We start from the raw sequence: 19,716 nt of genomic DNA, 5'->3' as shown, positions 1-19,716 counted from the left end.
TGTACAGTCAGATTCTGACACCTCCGTTTCCACCTTTACCTTGAAAGCGGCGAGGCTCCGCGGCTTCTCCTCTTTGCCGTCCCTTTTGTCGTCTTCCTCCTTCTTCTCAGGCGTCGTCACAGGACTGGATGCACTCTCTGGGTACGGAGGGTCGGGGTCGGGGTCAGGGGTGGAGGGCAGCGGGGCGGAGGGCAGCGGGGCGGAGGGCAGCGGGGCGGAGGGTAGCGGGGCGGAGGGCAGCGGGGCGGAGGGCAGCGGGGCGGAGGGCAACGGGGCAACGTCCGGGACCGGGGCCGGGGCTGGGGGAGGTGCGGGCGCCTTTGCGGGAGCGGGGGCAGGAACCGGGACAGGAGCGGGAACGGGAGGAGGTACCGCCGCTATGACAGCAGCGGAGGCGGTCTGGACAGGCGTCGGCTCAGGCGGTTTCTTCATCTCTAACGGGGCGTCCGCTGCCGGGTTGGACAGGATAGCCTGGACTTCGGCTGCCATGGTGACAGGCTGGGTTTCTGTAGTGCTCCCTCCTGGCACTGGGATGTAGGTCTTTGTCAGAGGATCCAAGTACAGATACTCCTGCGTTTGGGCATTATAGAAATACTACATATATACACACACACACACACACACACACACACACACACACGGTAAATTACAATCTAATTGACCATTTGCTAAATAATGATGCACCAAATCCAACTGTCTTCAGGCACTACTTCCTCTGACATCAGCAAGCAGACGCCACACCATAACAAGGAGCAGCATTTTGTAGAACGTTAGAGTACTTGACTATTGAATAAAATAAGGAAGTAAATAGTGAAAAGGTGTTGCTAGGCAACAAGTAACACAGACTATCCATAATACTAATACACACTATCCCAATCATCTGGACAGAATTTGCATTTCTTGCAGCAATTTGCTGATAGCAGCCGATTTAATCTTGAAAGCTTGTGGGCCATAGCAACCATAACCACTGGGAGGCAGGACATGAACAGTTGGCACCACCGGTTGTGCGGCATTCTCACCCTAGAGTTGGGGTCATAGTAGAGCGTAGTCTCAGGGTCGTAGTAGAATCCTGAGGTGGCATCATACAGGTAGGTCGTCATGTCTGGAATCTCAGAGCCTGTCAGACACAAAAACAAAATAGGAATAAATAGAAACAAAATAAAAGAGCATAGCATGTCCACTTTCTCTACTCTTCCAGCGACCCACAGTGCCCTTGCAAAACGCCTATCTCAAACCCTGCCCTCTTTTCTTGGTCCTCCAATCACAACGGTTGCCTTCCTCGGTCAGAGGAAAGCAACAGTTGTGATTGGAGGATCAAGAGAAGGGGGCACGGTTTGAGATAGGTCACTATTGCCAAAATGTAGTCTCTTGTAGTCCCTTACCATAGACGTAGGTGTCTGATCCGTTTCCTGTGGCCGTCATTCCAGCTGCCATTACCGGAACATGAGCTGCCATCGCCTGGTAGGCGGGATCTATGGCGGGGGTCTCACCATAGACAACCCCCTATGAAGAGCCAGAGGGAGGGGATTATGTTAACCGACCAATTAAAAATACTTGATTACCTCAGTCTTCCAATTTTCGATTAAGGACTCTTATGTGTGACGTGCGACTTACATGAACCTGATGAACCTGATTATAGTTGGGGTCCAAATGAAAAGAGGGGTCAATGCTGCCTGCCATCGTTCCTGCCATCAATCCAGGCATCGTTCCTGCCATCGATCCAGGCATCGTTCCTGCCATCGATCCAGGGATCGTTCCTGCCATCGATCCAGCCATAATTCCGGCCATCATTCCGGCCATCGTTCCGGCCATCGTTCCGGCCATCGTTCCAGGCATCGTTCCGGCCATCGTTCCAGGCATCATTCCAGGCATCGTTCCAGGCATTGTTCCTGCCATCGATCCAGCCAGAGATCCAGCCATCGAGTCACCTGGAGGAGAGTTCACTACTTATTAACAACAGTCCTCCATTTCAATATCATAATATCCTACAGAATATAGGGACTGGGGTATTGTGATGTGTTGTCTGAGGAAGTCTTGCATACCTTGCAAACCTTGCATACCAGCTGAGGGAACTGGTGGTTGCACGGATTGGGAATACTGCAGGGATTGAGAGTACTGCTGCCGTTGCAAAAAAAACAAAAACAGGTAACTTTTCAGAACACGAGGGACTAAACCTATGCACACATGACAAGAGGGTATTGTAATTGCAGATAAGATATTCCTTTGCAGCATGTGGGAGGAGAGGTACAGGTATGGGCAGGGTAATAGTAGAAAGACATACATATATAAATATAGGCAATAAGATTTGCTCTGAATATAAAAATATGGAGAAAAGTAAACAGTGTAAATAAGGCGCAGATGAGGGTCTGTATGCCCTATATCAGGGGTCGGCAATTAGGTTTGGCCGCGGGCCAATTTTTCCCCAAGCCATTGTATGGTGGGCCAGAACCAAAAACAATGGCCAATTTAATATAATGATAGTGAAAAATGTTTAACTCTGTAAAAATAAACGAGCTGCATAGGTGGCATAATAAACTGTAAACGACATATACATGCACTGAACATTATACCTTTGTCTTTTTTCCATTGTATTATAAAGCGCCTCTCTCTATCGGTCTATCCTACATTACGTGCAACCGTCTATCTGACGGCCACGGACCGGTTTAATGTTGAATGTTTAATGTTAAAACTATCGATTTATATGGAATTCGTTAAACATATCCGTTGTCTTACTTATTATTATACTTATTGAATCGCAAACAAGTCTCGTCTTGTTAAATGAGACAGTCTGGTCTACGGAGGAGACTGGGGCTGATGCATCTAGATTGGGGAATCACCCGCAATCGATTATTGACACTTCCGCTAAATATATTAATCTAGCTACTAATTGGGGAGACTGATCAATTACGGATAAAGGAATATAGTGGGACGATCGCAGGGATTAAAGCCAAAAAAAATCTCCTGACTTTTTTTCAGGCCAAGTCATATTCTTATTTTAACCTCCACTGTATTATTATTTTTTTTAATAGCGTTAGCGTTTTAAGGGAGCCTACTTGTTTCGGTTTTGTCGATAATGCAATGTACAGTTACCCCTCCCCCCCCCCGCCTAACCCCCCACCAACCCACCCAACCACCTCCGATGTACAGCCCCCCCCCCTCCACCCAACCTCCTCCAATGTACAGTTTGTTCGTCAAATGTATATACCGGTACTCTTTTTTAGACTCTTATTGTATCACAAACAATACTGTATTTGTAAATCTGGTATGTCATAAATGTATAGATGTAGCAGTAGTCTATCTGTATGTCATATATGTTATGATGAATTGAAAATGGGGGACCCTGATGTAAACAAGACGAAAGACTTTCTCTGGTCTGCATCCCCTTAACAATTGTGTGTATTGAGCTGTACTGTATTGTACCCATTCTGCAATCTGTTAATAACAATCAATCAATATTTAACAGATTGCAGAATGGGTACAATACAGTACAGCTCAATACACACAATTGTTAAGGGGATGCAGACCAGAGAAAGACGTTTGTCTGGTTTACATCAGGGTCCCCCATTTTCAATTCATAGTGACATACATGACATACTACAGGTATATAGTAATGTTACATTTGTGACATATACAATATGCAAATATACAGTACTGTTACCCATAGATCCTAACAGATATTATACATATGATGGGGAGGATACTGTACATTAGGAGGGAGTGGGTGGGTGGGAGAAAATATACAGTACCGTTACCCATAGATCCTAACAGAGATTATATACATATGGGGAGGAGACTGTAGATTAGCAGGACTGTACGCTAAGCTTTTTCACTAGGGGCACACCTGCCCCTAAATGAGAAATTTAGGGGCACAGAATATTTTTAGGAGCACATTTAAAAAAAAACTCTTACCATTATAGTGGGAAAAAATATGTTCCTCCTGCCTCATTACTGTGGTCCTTTTATTTAACATTTAAGTGAGTTTGTTTTCAGGTTTGTATCTTTTATAATGAACCAACTGAGAAAGTGTGTAAATCACTAATAGAACAAAAACAACAAACTGTGTGTGTGTGTGCGCGCGCTTGTAGTGCTCCTTGAATGAGATCACCACAACACACACACACCATTGCATTAATCAGGAGGACAAGAAACTCTGCATACCTTTGTTTCACAATGAAAAGTGCTTTATAAATTAAATTAATTATTATTATTGTAAATAACCCCATGAAAGGTTTATTATTTTTATGGGTAATTACCCGCTTCATATTTGTGATGTTACTGGTTTCAGGGTGTGCCTAAAGTAATCAATGTGTTGGGCCGTTTATAGAGATCTATGCCAATTAATGTTTATGTACTTTTTTTTTATAAGAATTGAGAGGCGTTTGTATATGTGACCTTTATTTTGAAGACCATGTTGCGACGCAACCTTGTTTAAGTTTGCGCTTTTGACAGTGAAATGTTCAGTTCAACTTAGCTCGAAGGAAAGACTAATCAAAAAGGTTTAATTGACCCGTATGAGGCTCTTACGGTAGGACTTTGATTGTTTATAGAAGAGGAATGTAATACAATGCAAAATGAGAAATAAACAGTGATTTTACCAGCAGTAAGTTGCAAGCCACTTTCATACGGGGAACCGTGACAATTATTAGTATTATCTTATTTGCATATTGTCTCATTATTAGATAGATAGATAGGTTGATACTTTATTGATCCCCGGAGGGAAATTTAAGTAGGCAGTATTTAATTATTGAAAAACGTCCTAATAGTGGGCGACTCACCTAATGCATGGCTGAACGTTAGAAGTGTGTCCCCGTCAATCATCACTGCCAGATCCGACTTACCGGTAATTTAATCGGCTATGGTCTCTTATCATCTCTCCACATCGGACGTGGTTGTCATAAGATGGACTGATATCCGCTCAGTTCTTCTTGCAGAGCAAAATTAGCGGCTTAAACTTATTGAAAGGAAGTTCTTTGGCGATGCCACATTCAGTTTCAATTAGATTTCTTCGCTAGGAATTATGGGATTTGGTGTTGGATGTATGGACTCTACGCAGACGGGACATGGTATTTAATCGCACGATAGACTACACCTACCAAGTATATAGCGTGGCCCAGATTCACTTCACACGCAAATCTTTTTTTCACACAGGAGGCTACGCAGTAAATTCATTCATTGCCGACAGATTTTTTTTCATAGCACCGCAACATTATGCTCGCCAATGACTGCTTGGCGCGGCCGTGGTAGAAAAAAATATTCCCCTTTTCATGATAATATTTGACGCCTCCGATTGGCTCAGGTTAAAATCCGTCACGACTCCGAATCAAAATGACGGAACTCCAAATCAAATGGACAGATATCCGTCTCAAGACGGAACGCTTTAATGCCTGCGATCGATTATGATAGTTAACCTTGTTAGATGAGGCTGCACTGGAAATGGAGCTAATGGACTTCTAAATGTCTCGTAATTCAAATACCTATAGCGCCGTCATTTCAGGAGCTTCTTCAAGCACTCTTTTTGTTTAATTGCATTGTTTTTGCATTGTTTTTAATTGCATTACTGTTCACATGCATGTGTGGTGCCGTCAGTCATGAGTAAAGATAAAGCTTGAATGACTTACTGAACTGGTGTTTTTATTTCATGGACTCGTGTTTCCCATTTGAGCACCACGCGCTGTCCACCTCACTTTGAGCAAGCCTATATATACAGTATACGGTACATTGCACCTCACTGCCTATACCCGTTATTCACTCTCAACATGGATAAAACATAAAGTATGCATATAATAAAAATAATATGATAAATAAAATAAATATCATATTCTCAATAAACTGACGGGCCAGAAATGATTGCTGGCCTGCCCTATATTATACTGTATGTTACGATAAATATAGGCAATAAAGAATTGTGTGCGTTTCTATAACTATAAGTGATTTCGCTCAACCTTGGTGGTTAGCTCGACAGGACCCGTATTGACTTTTTTTTTTATAAATATTGATGGCACTGATTGAGGTCCAAATTTTATCCATTGGTATATAATACCAAGGATCAAGATGGTGACAGACGATATGTCCAACTGAGAGATGCTAGGTGGGAAGGTGAGTGAGGTGGGCACTAGGTCTACTCAGACTAAACAATAATATAATGAGTCTCCTTCAGTCTACTAGACATTCATGACTGGAAAGCAGGTTTATAGGTCAACGTGTGCTATATAGTGGGTGCCGCATCTCTCCGAATGCCATTCTAGTGTATATATATATTAAGGCTGTCAAAGTGAACGCGGTATTAACGCGTTATCGCCCGATTCTATTAACGCCACTATTTTCTTTAACTCACGATTAACTTTTACGAATTTTTTATTTGTATTTTTTACTAGACTTCACTCAGGTGTATTATTGATGCGCTCATTGATACTATGTTTGTTTCTGAAGTGTGTGTGTGTGTGTGTGTGTGTGATATAGAGAGAGAGAGGGGGTGAGAGAGATAAGGAAGGGGCGAGAGAGAAAGAGAGCTGGGAGAGTGTGTGTGTGTGTGTGTGTGAGTGATATAGAGAGAGAGGGGGTGAGAGAGATAAGGAAGGGGCGAGAGAGAAAGAGAGCTGGGAGAGTGTGTGTGTGAGTGATATAGAGAGAGAGGGGGTGAGAGAGATAAGGAAGGGGCAAGAGAGAAAGAGAGCTGGGAGAGTGTGTGTGTGAGAGAGGGGGTGTGTGATTCCTCAGCCCTTGTGTGGGTGAATGTAACAAGTTCCTAACGTTTTCTTTCCCCTATTATTTCATGCACACTTTATTCATTGTTTTAAATTATTATTTTCTGTTTCAAGTTATTTTGTGCATCACTCCGTTTTGAATTTGATGCAAATTTGCAATGCATGAGGGTCATCCTTTTGTGTTAAATGGCTGCATAAAGCACGCATTTGCGATTAATCACAAGTTAACTATGGACAATCATGCGATTAATCAGATTAAATATTTTAATCGATTGACAGCACTAATATATATATATGAAGTCAGATAATCCCAATCAAAACCTACCTCCATCATATTGGTGTCAGGTGGGTACCCCAGCAGAGAAGTAGTGTTGGGCTTGTCAGAGTCTCTTCTGTAACTTGGATAAAGACAGGAGGTCATCAGTAACTTGGATAAAGACAGGAGGTCATCGGTAACTTGGATAAAGACATGAGGTCATCAGTAACTTGGATAAAGACATGAGGTCATCAGTAACTTGGATAAAGACATGAGGTCATCAGTAACTTGGATAAAGACATGAGGTCATCAGTAACTTGGATAAAGACATGAGGTCATCAGTAACTTGGATAAAGACATGAGGTCATCAGTAACTTGGATAAAGACAGGAGGTCATCAGTAACTTGGATAAAGACATGAGGTCATCAGTAATTTGGATAAAGACATGAGGTCATCAGTAACTTGGATAAAGACATGAGGTCATCAGTAATTTGGATAAAGACATGAGGTCATCAGTAACTTGGATAAAGACATGAGGTCATCAGTAATTTGGATAAAGACATGAGGTCATCAGTAACTTGGATAAAGACATGAGGTCATCAGTAATTTGGATAAAGACATGAGGTCATCAGTAACTTGGATAAAGACATGAGGTCATCAGTAATTTGGATAAAGACATGAGGTCATCAGTAACTTGGATAAAGACAGGAGGTCATCAACAGTGAAGTAGAAAGGATTCATACTGTATACTTACAAGAAATAGCTAAATTTAACTATTTCAACATGACTCACCTCTGATTCTTCAGCGGTTTCGCGACCTCAGCGTAAACCCGGACTCCGTCAATATTGAGCGGCCTGGGTTTGTTGAGCAGCTCAACGAGACGGGTCACTTGCTATAATAGGAGACGTGACGGTTAACACTGGACAATAATCACAGTATATGCAACTAGTCATACTGCTATAAATACTTAGAAGTTAACACAAAAATAAGGGTAACCAAGTTTCTGCCATAACATGCAAGTATGAATTTAGCAGAAGCTGTGTGATTGACGTTATTTGATACCTCGTGGGAATCCATGTCGACAAAACAGAGGCATTTGGTTCCTCCAGGAGGCTTGCCCTTGACTAGACGGACGTTCCTCTCGTCCAGATAGGCAAAGGGATCCAAGGCTTTTAGGATGGTCTCCACTGTAGTAGTGGGCAGCACATTCTTGATGATCATGGCTGTGAAAGCGACATAGGAGAATTATTAAGACCATTTCTTGCCCCTCATGACCCTGAATGTATTGTACAGCTAGGTACAAATACATGCCAAAAGAAAGTGAGGGAAAGGTTTATACAGCAACAGGTGACTACAGCTAACTATCTGTGATAAATAGGTCCTCTCTGATCAAGAAGCGCAAGAAACTCTGGTATTTGTAAATTTTTAAGGCCCTTATATACTACATCATTGTTGGAATGGAATTGGACTGGTCACCTAAGGTCCCTAGTTTACTCGGAACAGGGAACTCCAACTTGAGCTTGAGGCCACATCCAAATGGAGACGGAACAGATCTTTTTCGTTTTCATTTCAAAAAAGTTAAATCGCATCAAGAAATATGCACGTCCAAACGAAACGACTGAAAATGCTGTAACGCTGCCACAAATGTACAAAATAAACGTCTTTCAATAGCTTCTGTGTTTTAGACTTGGCTCTTTTATTTTGAAACCCCCCGACTGGAAGTATTATTGGTGTTATCGCTAGCAGAACAACTTGTGTCGTCCGGTTCTGTGCTTTTGAGCTAACGCTAGTTAAGCTAGCTAATATTTGTCTTCCTTTGATGTCTAAAATGTCTAAATACAAATGTTGAGATTGTTGGTGAACAAGAAACGAACTGCAGCTATGTTGTATGGTGTTTCTTTTTTGTTGGCTGGGTTTGCGCATGCGGGTTAACCCGTTAAGCCATAGCCCTATTTTCTGAAAATCCACCTAAAAATACATACCTAAGTAAATGGAAGATTGCTCCACTTCTACAACAAGGTCCATTTGCATGTTCTTGGTATCTAGGGACATCTATGGATCTCATGGAATGTATTCCCAGTGTCAGAAATATTGTGTCCGTTACTAGGCTTGAGTAAATTGTGATGAAACAAGAAAATATAAATTATGATTTCTTTTTGCATATTTGAGATCATGTGTACAAAAAAATCTAAGCAAATGAATAAAGGGAAGATGATTAAACAGAATGTTTTGTAGATACAGTACTGAATTCTGCCATCCGGACACATGCAATTTGAAATATTATTATAGAATATAGAATACCAGGCCTATAAATTACCTTATTATAGCCAACTCACACATCTATGGATCGGGCCAAATCTCCTCTTTCAAATGGCAGAGTTCAATTTGGATTTAGTATCTCCAGGCGTGCACTGAATAACCGTGAATGAAATCTACTGTATGTACAGTTCCATTCTAATAATGGATATGGCTCCACCATTTTTAATCCATTTGCAATGAGGATTGTTGCTAAATGTTCACAGAAAATAGACACTAACTGCGCTCCAATCTATGCCAATAACATTGTTTTGTGGTAGAGAATGCCAAGAAATAAAAAAGAAATGCATACATACGTAATTTGCTTGCAGGGAGCTATAATCGACTGGGTACTGTAGTATTTAAACATTTCAACGCTCATTGAGAGCTCTGGATGCCCTCTTCTCATATCACTACAACTGGCAATGGCCGCTACTTCAAAATGGCGGATATTCCCTAAATTATAAACACATTCCATGAACTAAAATCTCACTAATAACACTTTACCCTATTAGTAAACAAATGTATTGTTGAAAATATACACTATGACTGCTGTTGTGACATGGTTAGGGTCTTTACTCTTGGATACATTTGAAAAAAGAAACGCTACTTAATGTCATACAGTCTGGAGAGATTGATTTATGATGTGATGTCATTTGCGGTCCACCGATGGACCGCTCGGGCTAAAGAGGTTAAGGGAGAGGTGGGCTATTGAGTCATCGGTTCAGGAAAGATCCGTACTGGCTTGTAAAGACGGAAACGCAAGGGTGGTATCTTCAGATTTGTTCACTCTGGGACCCGTTTTCAGAAAATAGCGTATTCAGGCTGCCAGAACGCGGTTCCGTGTGGATAAAACGTGCATACGATCAAATACTTGGCGGATACACCCAAACTCGTCTCCGTGTGGACATGGCATGCGATTCTCCCCTCTGTTGCAGTTTAAAACCTTGATCTCCAACCATTGTCAATCAAGTTGTACGTGTTTTAATAGATGTTTAATCCTTGCTTTTTGCCTCACCTTGTTGTCTTATATATGCTGTGTGATTTTATATACAATTAATTTTTTTTGCTTATGTCTGTATGTACACTCGAAGTAACTAAGTGAGTTTAGAGTTTCCTTTCGAGTTTAAATAAAGGTTTGAAATTAAATGACATATGGACAATATATTGAAAATATATTGAGTATACTGGCAATAAACAGTTATAAATTAGCCAGTGCCTGCTCTGGCAGACAGGTGGCGCAATACCAGTGTTGACATTCTGCAACGTACGTTGTTGTTGTTTTGCTTGGAGCTACAGGTTGGGGCTTGAAATAATCCCTCCGTTCATCACATACAATCGTTTTTCCCGTCGGTCCGCAACAACTACACTATCCATTTTACCGCCATCTTTGGTTAATGTCTAAAGTTAACGGAGTTCCTTGTGACGTAAGGTACCGCCCCAACATCCCATTTCTTTCAGAAAGACCAATTGATCAATATTTTGGGACTAAATTATGTACCGACGGATCTTCCAACAAAAGCATCACTATATCTACTGGTTTACTTTATTTGTTCAAGGGGGACATTGTACATCAACCCATTTAGACGTAAAACGCCTGCTAATAATGCCTTATATAGCCTGTATACACACAAATGTGTTTCCCGGTTTCAATGGGTTAATAAACATTTAAAAAAACTTAAATGCACCCAATTTTGGCCAAAAATGCTAATTTCCATTGGTAGTCCCCCTGCCAGGTACAGGCTAAAATCCTATGTAAAAAAGAGTTAGCAATACAAACATAATACAAGCGAGATAAATAACATTACAATAAAAACAAAAGAACATATAGTAGGACATAAGATAGGGATACAGGGCACAATAGTCATGGACACAAGGACAGAGCACATCATGAAAGATTAGATGACCCAGGCATAGACAAACGCATAATATCCACACACTGCACACCCACCGACAAACACACACGGGTATGAACTCTGTCACGTTAGGAAACCTACTCTTGCTCTCTTTAAAGACGGGGTCCGTCTGAGACTGGTGGTGAGTCTGGTAGTGAGGCGGGTTGCGGTTGGACCAGGCCTCCGCCTGCTTCTCAGACTCCTGCTGCCGGAGCTGCTGGTCCACCTGCTGCTGCCAGGCCTCCGGGGTCAGGTCGGAGCTGCGCTGCCACTCCCCCTGGGACAAGGCGTCGACCGTCCCTTTAGCCTTGGGGTCATCCGGGATGCTCTTCGCTTTGTCCAAGGGTTCGCCGGGGCTGGGCAAGAGTGGCACCTGGGGTTGGGGTCCTTTGGGTTCCGTCGCCTGATTCACGAGGGAGAGAGAAACGTGTCGATATAAATATAAGATTACGAGTAAATGGTAAAATGTACATATAGCGCTTTTATCCAAAGCGCTTTACAACTTATGCCTCACATTCACCCACACGCCGACGGCGGAGGCAACCATGCAAGGTGCCAGCCTGCTCATCGGGAGCAGTTAGGGGTTAAGTGTCTTGCTCAAGGACACTTCGACACGCTGCCCCGGGAGGAGCGGGAATCAAACCCGGGAACCTCCGGATTACCAGACAGCTGCTCTACCTCCCGAGCCACTGTCGCCGAGTAATCTGAAGAGGCTCACGACGATAATAAGATGAATGATAATACAATGGGAAAGACAAATAGTTATCTGAAGACGACACTCACATCTGTGGCTTTCACACTCTTGTCTGGCTGGATGTATTTCATGGAGGCCGTTTTAGTGCCAACCTTGAGGGACCCCTGGAAGAAAAACAGCGGAGGTCAGTAGATACACAAACAAGTAATTGAAATCTATGACATCACTAATGACTCCCATCATGCATTGTGGCAGGTTCAGCCCTCCTCCTCCTCAGAGGTGAGGAGAGCGTGTTGCATACAAAGCCAAGATCCACCAAGGACTGTGATTCACAGGCTATTTGCTCCATGCAACTGGAAATTGATTGCAAAAGGGACGCAAGTGAATCCATGACTCGTGTTATTAAGAAATAGTGTCAAAAAGACAATTGACTGAAATATGTATTGTCACATGAGAAAAGACAGCTAGTGATTCAAATCAGAAAATTGGGCCTATGGTACAACCAGAACTAAGCTATATACTACAAAGTTATGTCAGGCGGTATTGGGACTAATATTTTGTAAATGGATATATTAGTCAAATTAAGTGTTTCTGTACAAGTAAATACTTACACGTGACCTAAGACAAGTCAAATTATTATATAAATCTACTGCTGAGGACTCCAGACAATGCATCTAAGCATAATGAGGGACCAGCCGTCAACAAAAGGCATAGATCCAATCACTGACATGACTGTGCATTTAAAAATAAGCTTTCATTTCATCTTTAGAGATGAGCTCAAAACACCCTGAAGCCCTCACTATAGCTTTGCACCCAAATGGCTGTTCAAACATTCACATTCAAGAAAGAATACATCCATCGATGAAAATAAAACCCTACTGTCTTTGATGCCTGTACAGGTGCCAGTGGTATCTCAGTATTTATTTTCTGCCATCACAATTCGCAGAATGTATATTAGGGTCTGCTTGAAGTTCTTTGGTCAACGGGACCAGGCGACGGTACAGTGTGTAACCCACCACCCCAGTAAGAGGAACACCAGTGCCAAGCAAGTAAAGCACTGCATTTGCACGTCATGAATAATTAAAAACTGATCAACTGAGCAAAGGAGGAGAAATTCTCCTTGGATGTGTTGAAAGATGAGGACGAATCATGTCAAGAGGAAGAACTACCAAAAAGCAAATGCAAAAGCGCTCCATGGAAGGTTCAGGGAAATCTGGCACCAGAAATGGGTTGCGTCGGTGAGCCAGCGGAGTACTGGCAAAAGGTACGTATTGTTCAAGCAGAAGGTCTCCAAGCTACAACTGAACAGCCTGAAAAGGCTGAAGAACTTTTCACAGATGAACAATGCTGAAAATGGAGGCGAAAGCCCCTCTGATGGAATGCGATGGTGACTGGCGTGTGACCACAAGACAAATAACGCCAGACTTGTATATTCCACCTTCACTTGGAAACATGCGCTAGATGAAGTTTAAAAATATATATTCAAAGTGTATATATATTCCGTCTACTTCTATCATCAAAACGGGTGTTTGTAACTTGGTAAGTAAGCAGGCCAACCAAAGGTATTGTATTCTGCAGGTATTCCCACAACAACACAAATGGCTCACAGCCTGTGGCCAAACAAAGGAAAAGAGGAAAGCAATATTTCCATTAAAACAACCAACTACAAACAGTCAAAACAAAAGAAACCTAAGTATCTTCTTTGTCAAGATAATCATAAAGTTATTTTAAGGTGACAACACTTAAAAGCTGCGAGAGAACTCTATATAAAGAAGTTTTCCATGGTGGTTAAAAGAAAATAGAGACGTGTCTTCCTAGGTATACAATTATATATATATATATATATATATATATATATATATATATATATATATATTAGAGGTGGGCATAGATTAATTTTTTTTATCTAGATTAATCTATCTGCAATCCTGGATTTAATCTAGATTAATCTAGATTAAAATGGCTAAAAAAAAGAAAAACCTGCCGAAGGCATTCAAAATATGTGTGTTCTACCCAAATAATGACCAGAAGTAAGTCCTTACTTTTTCTTTCCTCATGTTTCTCAGGCCAGGTGGCCCATTACACCATGAGCCCATCTCCCGTTTCCAAAATGCATTACAGACTGTTTGAAAAAGCTGTTTTGCTATGATAATTGGTAATGAAATATCAAAATAATGTTCAATAAGATGTACTTGTGTTTAATAAGTTGTTGTATTCAGAAGTTAACACAAATAAATAATATTACCAGTACAGTACAGTATCTAGCACACTCTCAGGAGCAAAACAGAAAGAATCATTTCAAACTTGAACTATGTGACATGGCTTGAATCAACTGCTCCAGTGGAGTTGCTCAGTGGCCAATGGTGTCAACTGTGGTTGTACTGGGCCGCTCCCAGGTGTGAATGGAACTGTGTGAATGTGAAGCAGGGCGTTCCAGAAAAAGAGCATCTGTGCTCAGCGAACCTACCCTGGATATATTAAAGGTAAAAAAAAAAAGAAAAAAAAAGAAAAAAAAAAAATTAGATTAATGCGTTAATTATATTATAACGCAGCACGTTAACGCCGTTAACGGCCCAGCTCTAATATATATACACACACACAATCTTAAATGTAAAAGTAAAGTCAGGTTTCTAACGGATCTTTTGACCGTGCCCTAAATCTGGTCAAACTTGACCTACCTGTCATACAACTTGCTAGATGCCACAGGTTTAGTGATAATCATAAAAAACACAAGTTATAGATAAGTTGTAGTCATATAATTCTATGTTTCACAATGCTAGGATATCACAAATGAACAACACATTTCAAATAATCATTATGATCGAGCAAGCCGTTAGAGCGGTTAACATTTGTAGCTTTGTGAATAGCGCCACCGTGAGGCTAAATGACTCAAAACGTTACAGGCCTCCTTGCTATCGTAGAGCAACGCTATTTGTTAAGGTCGGTGCAAATCGGACAATGCGTTCACGACTAAACGGGGCTCGGAACTTTTTTTCACCACTGTCCCAAAAAAGATTTTAATCGTCCAGAAGTATACATTGACCGTACTTAAATAATCTACTCAGATATAGACATCAATTATGATCACATTCAGATACTCAATAAAGATAACATTTAAATTCAATTGAAATGGAGAAAAAGCTGACTAATGCATTAGGCAATGAAGAAAATAAAAAAGGTATAACAGATTGTTTAAATATCCAAATAGTTTGGGCCAGTCCTAAGTTAATTAACACACAGACGAGGGCTTTTCAAAATGCTATAAAACGGAAATGAACCGATAAAAAAACAATCCGCTTCGACAATGTTGACTGGAAAATGAGTCATTGATAAGCGACGGGCAGATTAGACACATAGCCATAATTTAAAACATAGATTATGCGATATTAATGCTAACATTGAAGTGGATGGTGGGCATTCAAGCACTAAATATGCGCCCCCTGCTGGACACTGAAAGTGTTAAGAATGTGTGCTAAATTGTTGGAGCCAGAGGTGTTTGTTGACAGACTCAGTTACAGGCTAAATAGCCAAACTAAGTGAACAAAAACACAACACAATGAATATATCCTCACTGGACCCTCGCCCGCTCTCTCACATGCCGTCTTCTGCCAATCAAGAGCGCAGATGAGCCCGCTCACACCGATTCACTCTCAAAAACCCCACTACAAGGAATTTATGACAATAGAGCAGAGGTTCAGACCTGCCAATCCACTATTACTATAACGTTATCTCCATCTTCACTTGATGGATCGAAGCACAGACAAACACACACACAAGAGCAGCATAATGTTACAAACAACGTTAGGAGCCTGTATAAATCATTAACGGTAGTTCCCAGTTGGAACCGTTATTGCTATAGCTTTCAGAATCCTAACGTAAGCCCACTTAAATTATTATCTTGACGATTAGCAAAAGCAACCCTTATAAACAAACATTGGACATCTCAGAACTATCAAATCAATTCCTTATGGTAGTAGATTGTCAAGATGATCATCCTGTAGTGTCCTATTCAGCTACTCCGCTCGGACAGCAGGTGCGGTTGCCCACAGGTCATTAATGTGACGTACTGGTGCGCAAGCTTTGAACTGGTGTCATGTATACGAGCGTCAGTAATGAAGGATAGTTGGTGAATCACCTAATTTAAAGTTTTTGAATGCAGCATGAGCAGCTCTCAATGTAAGTTTACCTAAGAACGGACCGCAGGCTCACCAACAATAGGCTTTACTCGTATTGTCCATGAAGGGTACCAGATGACAAATATGAGCATGCAAACTAAAATTACAGCCTGTTCATTTCAAGCCCTTTTGACAACATAATTTTTCCAACATGCATTTTTCCAAAATTCGGTTGGATCTGGCAGCCACATGGTTTGGTCTAAATCACACATTAGAATGTAGGTTTCTAGATGCCACACAGCAAGTTTGGAGAGAATCAGGTGAATAGGCTGGGGGGAGTATGGAAAAGTGTTGTTTTAAATCCAATATGGCGGATTTCATGGATCCTTATGACCCCTATATTGTCCACGCTTCTGAGGATATTATTATCATTTCCATTACAAATGGATCAGGAGATACACTCATTTGAAGACTGAACGTCTGACCGGACGGTGGCTCTAGGGAAAAGGTCATGGGGTCTCCAAAATCAATAGGGTTCTTCCTCTAGGGGTCTTGAATGTGCACAGTAACGTTTAAAAGATCCCGATAAAAACGATTTTGGGTTATCACGTAGGATCTGTGGTCGGGGGTACATCCATAACATCCCTGACACTGTTGTTGTCCGGGATATAACTTCAGGATAGGATAGGTAATTGGTATCACCTATTTTGGTCGAGTTGCTACAGGTGGCGGATGTCTAACAGTTGATTTTTCTTTATTATTATTAACTCATTGAACGCCAGTCACGAGTATAGTCGGGTTAACTCTGCGACGCTTGAGCGCCAATCACGAGTAGTCGGATTGAGCGCCAATAACGAGTAGTCGAGTTTTAATCGTTATTTCTTTTATTAGCGATATCCATTCATTTTCATCCATCCAACCTGATGTTATCGTTGGGAATGGGTCTGAGCTTGCAAAAGGGCAAATACAGCCGCCTATCGTCTCCTGGATGGTATTGCACATCATTGGATTGGATTGGCTGGGACTGTCCGGTCCGGGTTTTGCTTCTCGGGCATGCAGTATCGTTGTACCACGTTGACTGGGGGGACTGGGAGCAGCATGGATTATGTGTTTTGGACTATAACGTTGGATCAATGGACGCAATCGATATTTGGAATGGCGATCAGGAATTGGATTAATCTTTTTGCAGAACATCTGATGTGAGGTAAAGACTCTATGTTACCAGTATTGGGTTAATAAGATGTTTTTTTCATAGCGATCACAACGTGTCTGTGTGTGTGTGTGTGTGTGTGTGTGTGTGTGCGTGCCTTTGGCGCTGGGCAAGGCACGGATAAGCGATTTTTCAGCCCGCTTTTGTATCGTGCATAAGGACACATATACTATCGATAATCTAGCGTTTATTTGAAAACTATTCATAAATCAGCCGAAAAATGACAACGTGTTGTGTATTCCACTAAAGGGCTATTATAGCGTATTTCTCTGGAATTACTAGAAATCTCCAAAACTATACTCTTATTCAAAACGGTATAAAACGGAAATGTACAGATGAAAAAACAATCCGTTTCATACATGTTGACTACAAGCAAGTAATTGATAAGCGACGGGTGTATTAGACCCATAGCCATAATTTAAGATATATTTTAAGCACTCGCAAATGTCCCCGTCCTCCCATTGATTAAAGCGTTGGCGTGCTAGCCCTAATTTGGTCATATGGGCGTGGCGGTCAATGAGTTAATACTGATTCAATGCCAACCAGAGATGATCTTCATTCCTCATAGCCAGTGTAGGCTTACTAAGATTATAACCAACCCCATTCCCAGGCGCCCATCTCTTCCCCCCCCCACACCTCCTCCTCCGAAAAGGCCCTCTCAACCCCCCTCCCCCACACCCCACACCCCCCTCCCGTTATCCTTGTGGGAGACAGCCTTGGTAGAGTGACGAGGATGGGCCACCTTGTTGGACTCCATGAAGTGGACTGCATCCTCGAGGTTTAAAAACTCCACATAGGCCGTATCGTAGCTGTAACCTGGGGACAGCATTTGAAATACAGATGGATTTTCGTTAGTCAATGCCAGTCATGACAAGTCACCCAGTAAAAAAACAAGAGACAGTTCGTGAACACATCGAGATCATACATTCAGCATCGAATTCATCAGACCCTTTATATCGACACACCTACCTTTTGGAGAATAATAAACATTGTAATTGCCATATTGTTTTCTCATATTCCTCCTCACCCATCTACTGTATACGAGTTAGGAATGACGAGCTGGACTGAAACTCCACATCCAGTTCAGGACTGAATTATGCAGCACAATACAAAACTGAAAGATGTTGACCAACAATTGCTAACTTGATCCCAAAAAAATCAAGATAGAAAAAAGGTATCATCGGAAGTAAAGCATCCAAGTCTTTTCCGTGCATGTGAACTCATAGGCTCAGGATATTTATATATCATGGGAAATCAACGTTTTCTTATGGCTTTTGAAAATTAATGGCCTTTTTACATTTAACATGATAACATTGACAAAACAGCGTCTTGTGTGGCTATCTGTACTATCAGCCCAGTGAGGAGAAGACTTGTTGTGTTCTAACACAGGTGTTTAGATCAGCAACACGGACAACTTGAATTCTGTAAAGAGCACTAAGAAAGGAGTCTGTCTTGGGTTTGTTGTCAAAGGTGTTCTTTTGTCAAGACAACACTATGGTACTCGTATTCAACAAAAGGAGAACAGGCTTATAGGCCTCTGAAGCAAGAATCAAGTGAGTCTCATGTCACAGGAACGTCTGTGACTCTGACTGATCAAAGCTGCAATGTTGACGATGAAATCCTCTAAGATTTCTGACAATGTCCCTACATCCTCCGACATGAAAAAGGTGAATCGCATAACACAGAAAGCCCTTTCATCGAGACCAAGAACAAAAGCAACAAAGAAGCTTATCAAGAATGAGAGCAGAGGTTCGAATGTCGTAATAGCGGAATTATCGTAGTAGGGCGTGAGGGCGATCGATTGCCCCAAATCAATTCCACAGAGCAACATATTTCTCACCTGGCACAACACTTTTTATTTTCATCCCCTGCATTGGTACACCGTCACGAACTGCAAAGGCACCAAGAATCTGGAAGGAAATGTAGCAAAATAATCAGTCAAGTGACACACCAATTGAGCTTGTCCAAGTCTGCTGTCCACTGCACATCCATAACACAAGAAATAGGCATCTTATCTTTGGCAAGAGGAGAAAGCTCAAATGTGCCAGCCTAAGTTTAGCATGCAGGGGCCCGCAGATCTGGAACGAGCTCGACGAGAGTCTGAAACAGTCAAAATCCATCTCCACCTTCAAAATATCACTGAAAGATGAATTGCTCAAATCATATCTCTAAATAGAATCCATACTTATCTTAGGTGTGTAAGCCTATCCATGTTGTACGTTTGTGTTTATATTTGTGATCAGACTCCCTCCAAAAGCTTTATATAGCTTCTTGGGAGACCTGGAACACGCACACAATCTCGACGAAGATGTTCTCACCATGAAGATATGTATATTAGTGCTGTCAATCGATTAAAATATTTAATCTGATTAATCACATTTTTTTCTTCTTTCTAAATCTACCTTAAACGGATCTTTTTCAAGTTTTAATACTCATATCAACATGAGTCAACAAATGCTTGCTTTATGCAGCCATTTAACACAAACTGATGACTGGCCTCATGCATTGCAAATTTGCATCAAATTCTAAACAGTGATGCACAAAAT

At 41.5% G+C, this 19,716-nt stretch overlaps 1 protein-coding gene across 4 annotated transcripts in view; it reads right to left on the bottom strand.

The window, feature by feature from the left end:
- rbm6 (RNA binding motif protein 6) overlaps window positions 1-19,716 on the bottom strand; it is a 51,218-nt gene that overhangs the window by 12,308 nt on the left and 19,194 nt on the right. The window contains exons 5-16 of one of the 4 annotated variants that reach the window (XM_084316565.1): window positions 19,011-19,080; window positions 17,913-17,986; window positions 11,935-12,009; window positions 11,254-11,554; window positions 8,024-8,184; window positions 7,753-7,853; window positions 7,030-7,102; window positions 2,043-2,118; window positions 1,615-1,928; window positions 1,383-1,503; window positions 1,020-1,117; window positions 40-594 (exon numbers count right to left, since the gene is read on the bottom strand). In XM_084316565.1, coding sequence (XP_084172691.1) covers window positions 40-594; window positions 1,020-1,117; window positions 1,383-1,503; window positions 1,615-1,928; window positions 2,043-2,118; window positions 7,030-7,102; window positions 7,753-7,853; window positions 8,024-8,184; window positions 11,254-11,554; window positions 11,935-12,009; window positions 17,913-17,986; window positions 19,011-19,080 — 2,019 coding nt within the window. The remainder of the gene's footprint in view (window positions 1-39; window positions 595-1,019; window positions 1,118-1,382; window positions 1,504-1,614; window positions 1,929-2,042; window positions 2,119-7,029; window positions 7,103-7,752; window positions 7,854-8,023; window positions 8,185-11,253; window positions 11,555-11,934; window positions 12,010-17,912; window positions 17,987-19,010; window positions 19,081-19,716) is intronic. The other 3 variants (XM_084316566.1, XM_084316567.1, XM_084316568.1) reach the window with 3 other exon arrangements.

The sequence above is a fragment of the Notolepis coatsorum genome, assembly GCF_963971535.1.
Source record: "Notolepis coatsorum genome assembly, chromosome: 6".
Taxonomy (NCBI): domain Eukaryota; kingdom Metazoa; phylum Chordata; class Actinopteri; order Aulopiformes; family Paralepididae; genus Notolepis; species Notolepis coatsorum.
This window is presented reverse-complemented; position numbering and strand designations above follow the sequence as displayed.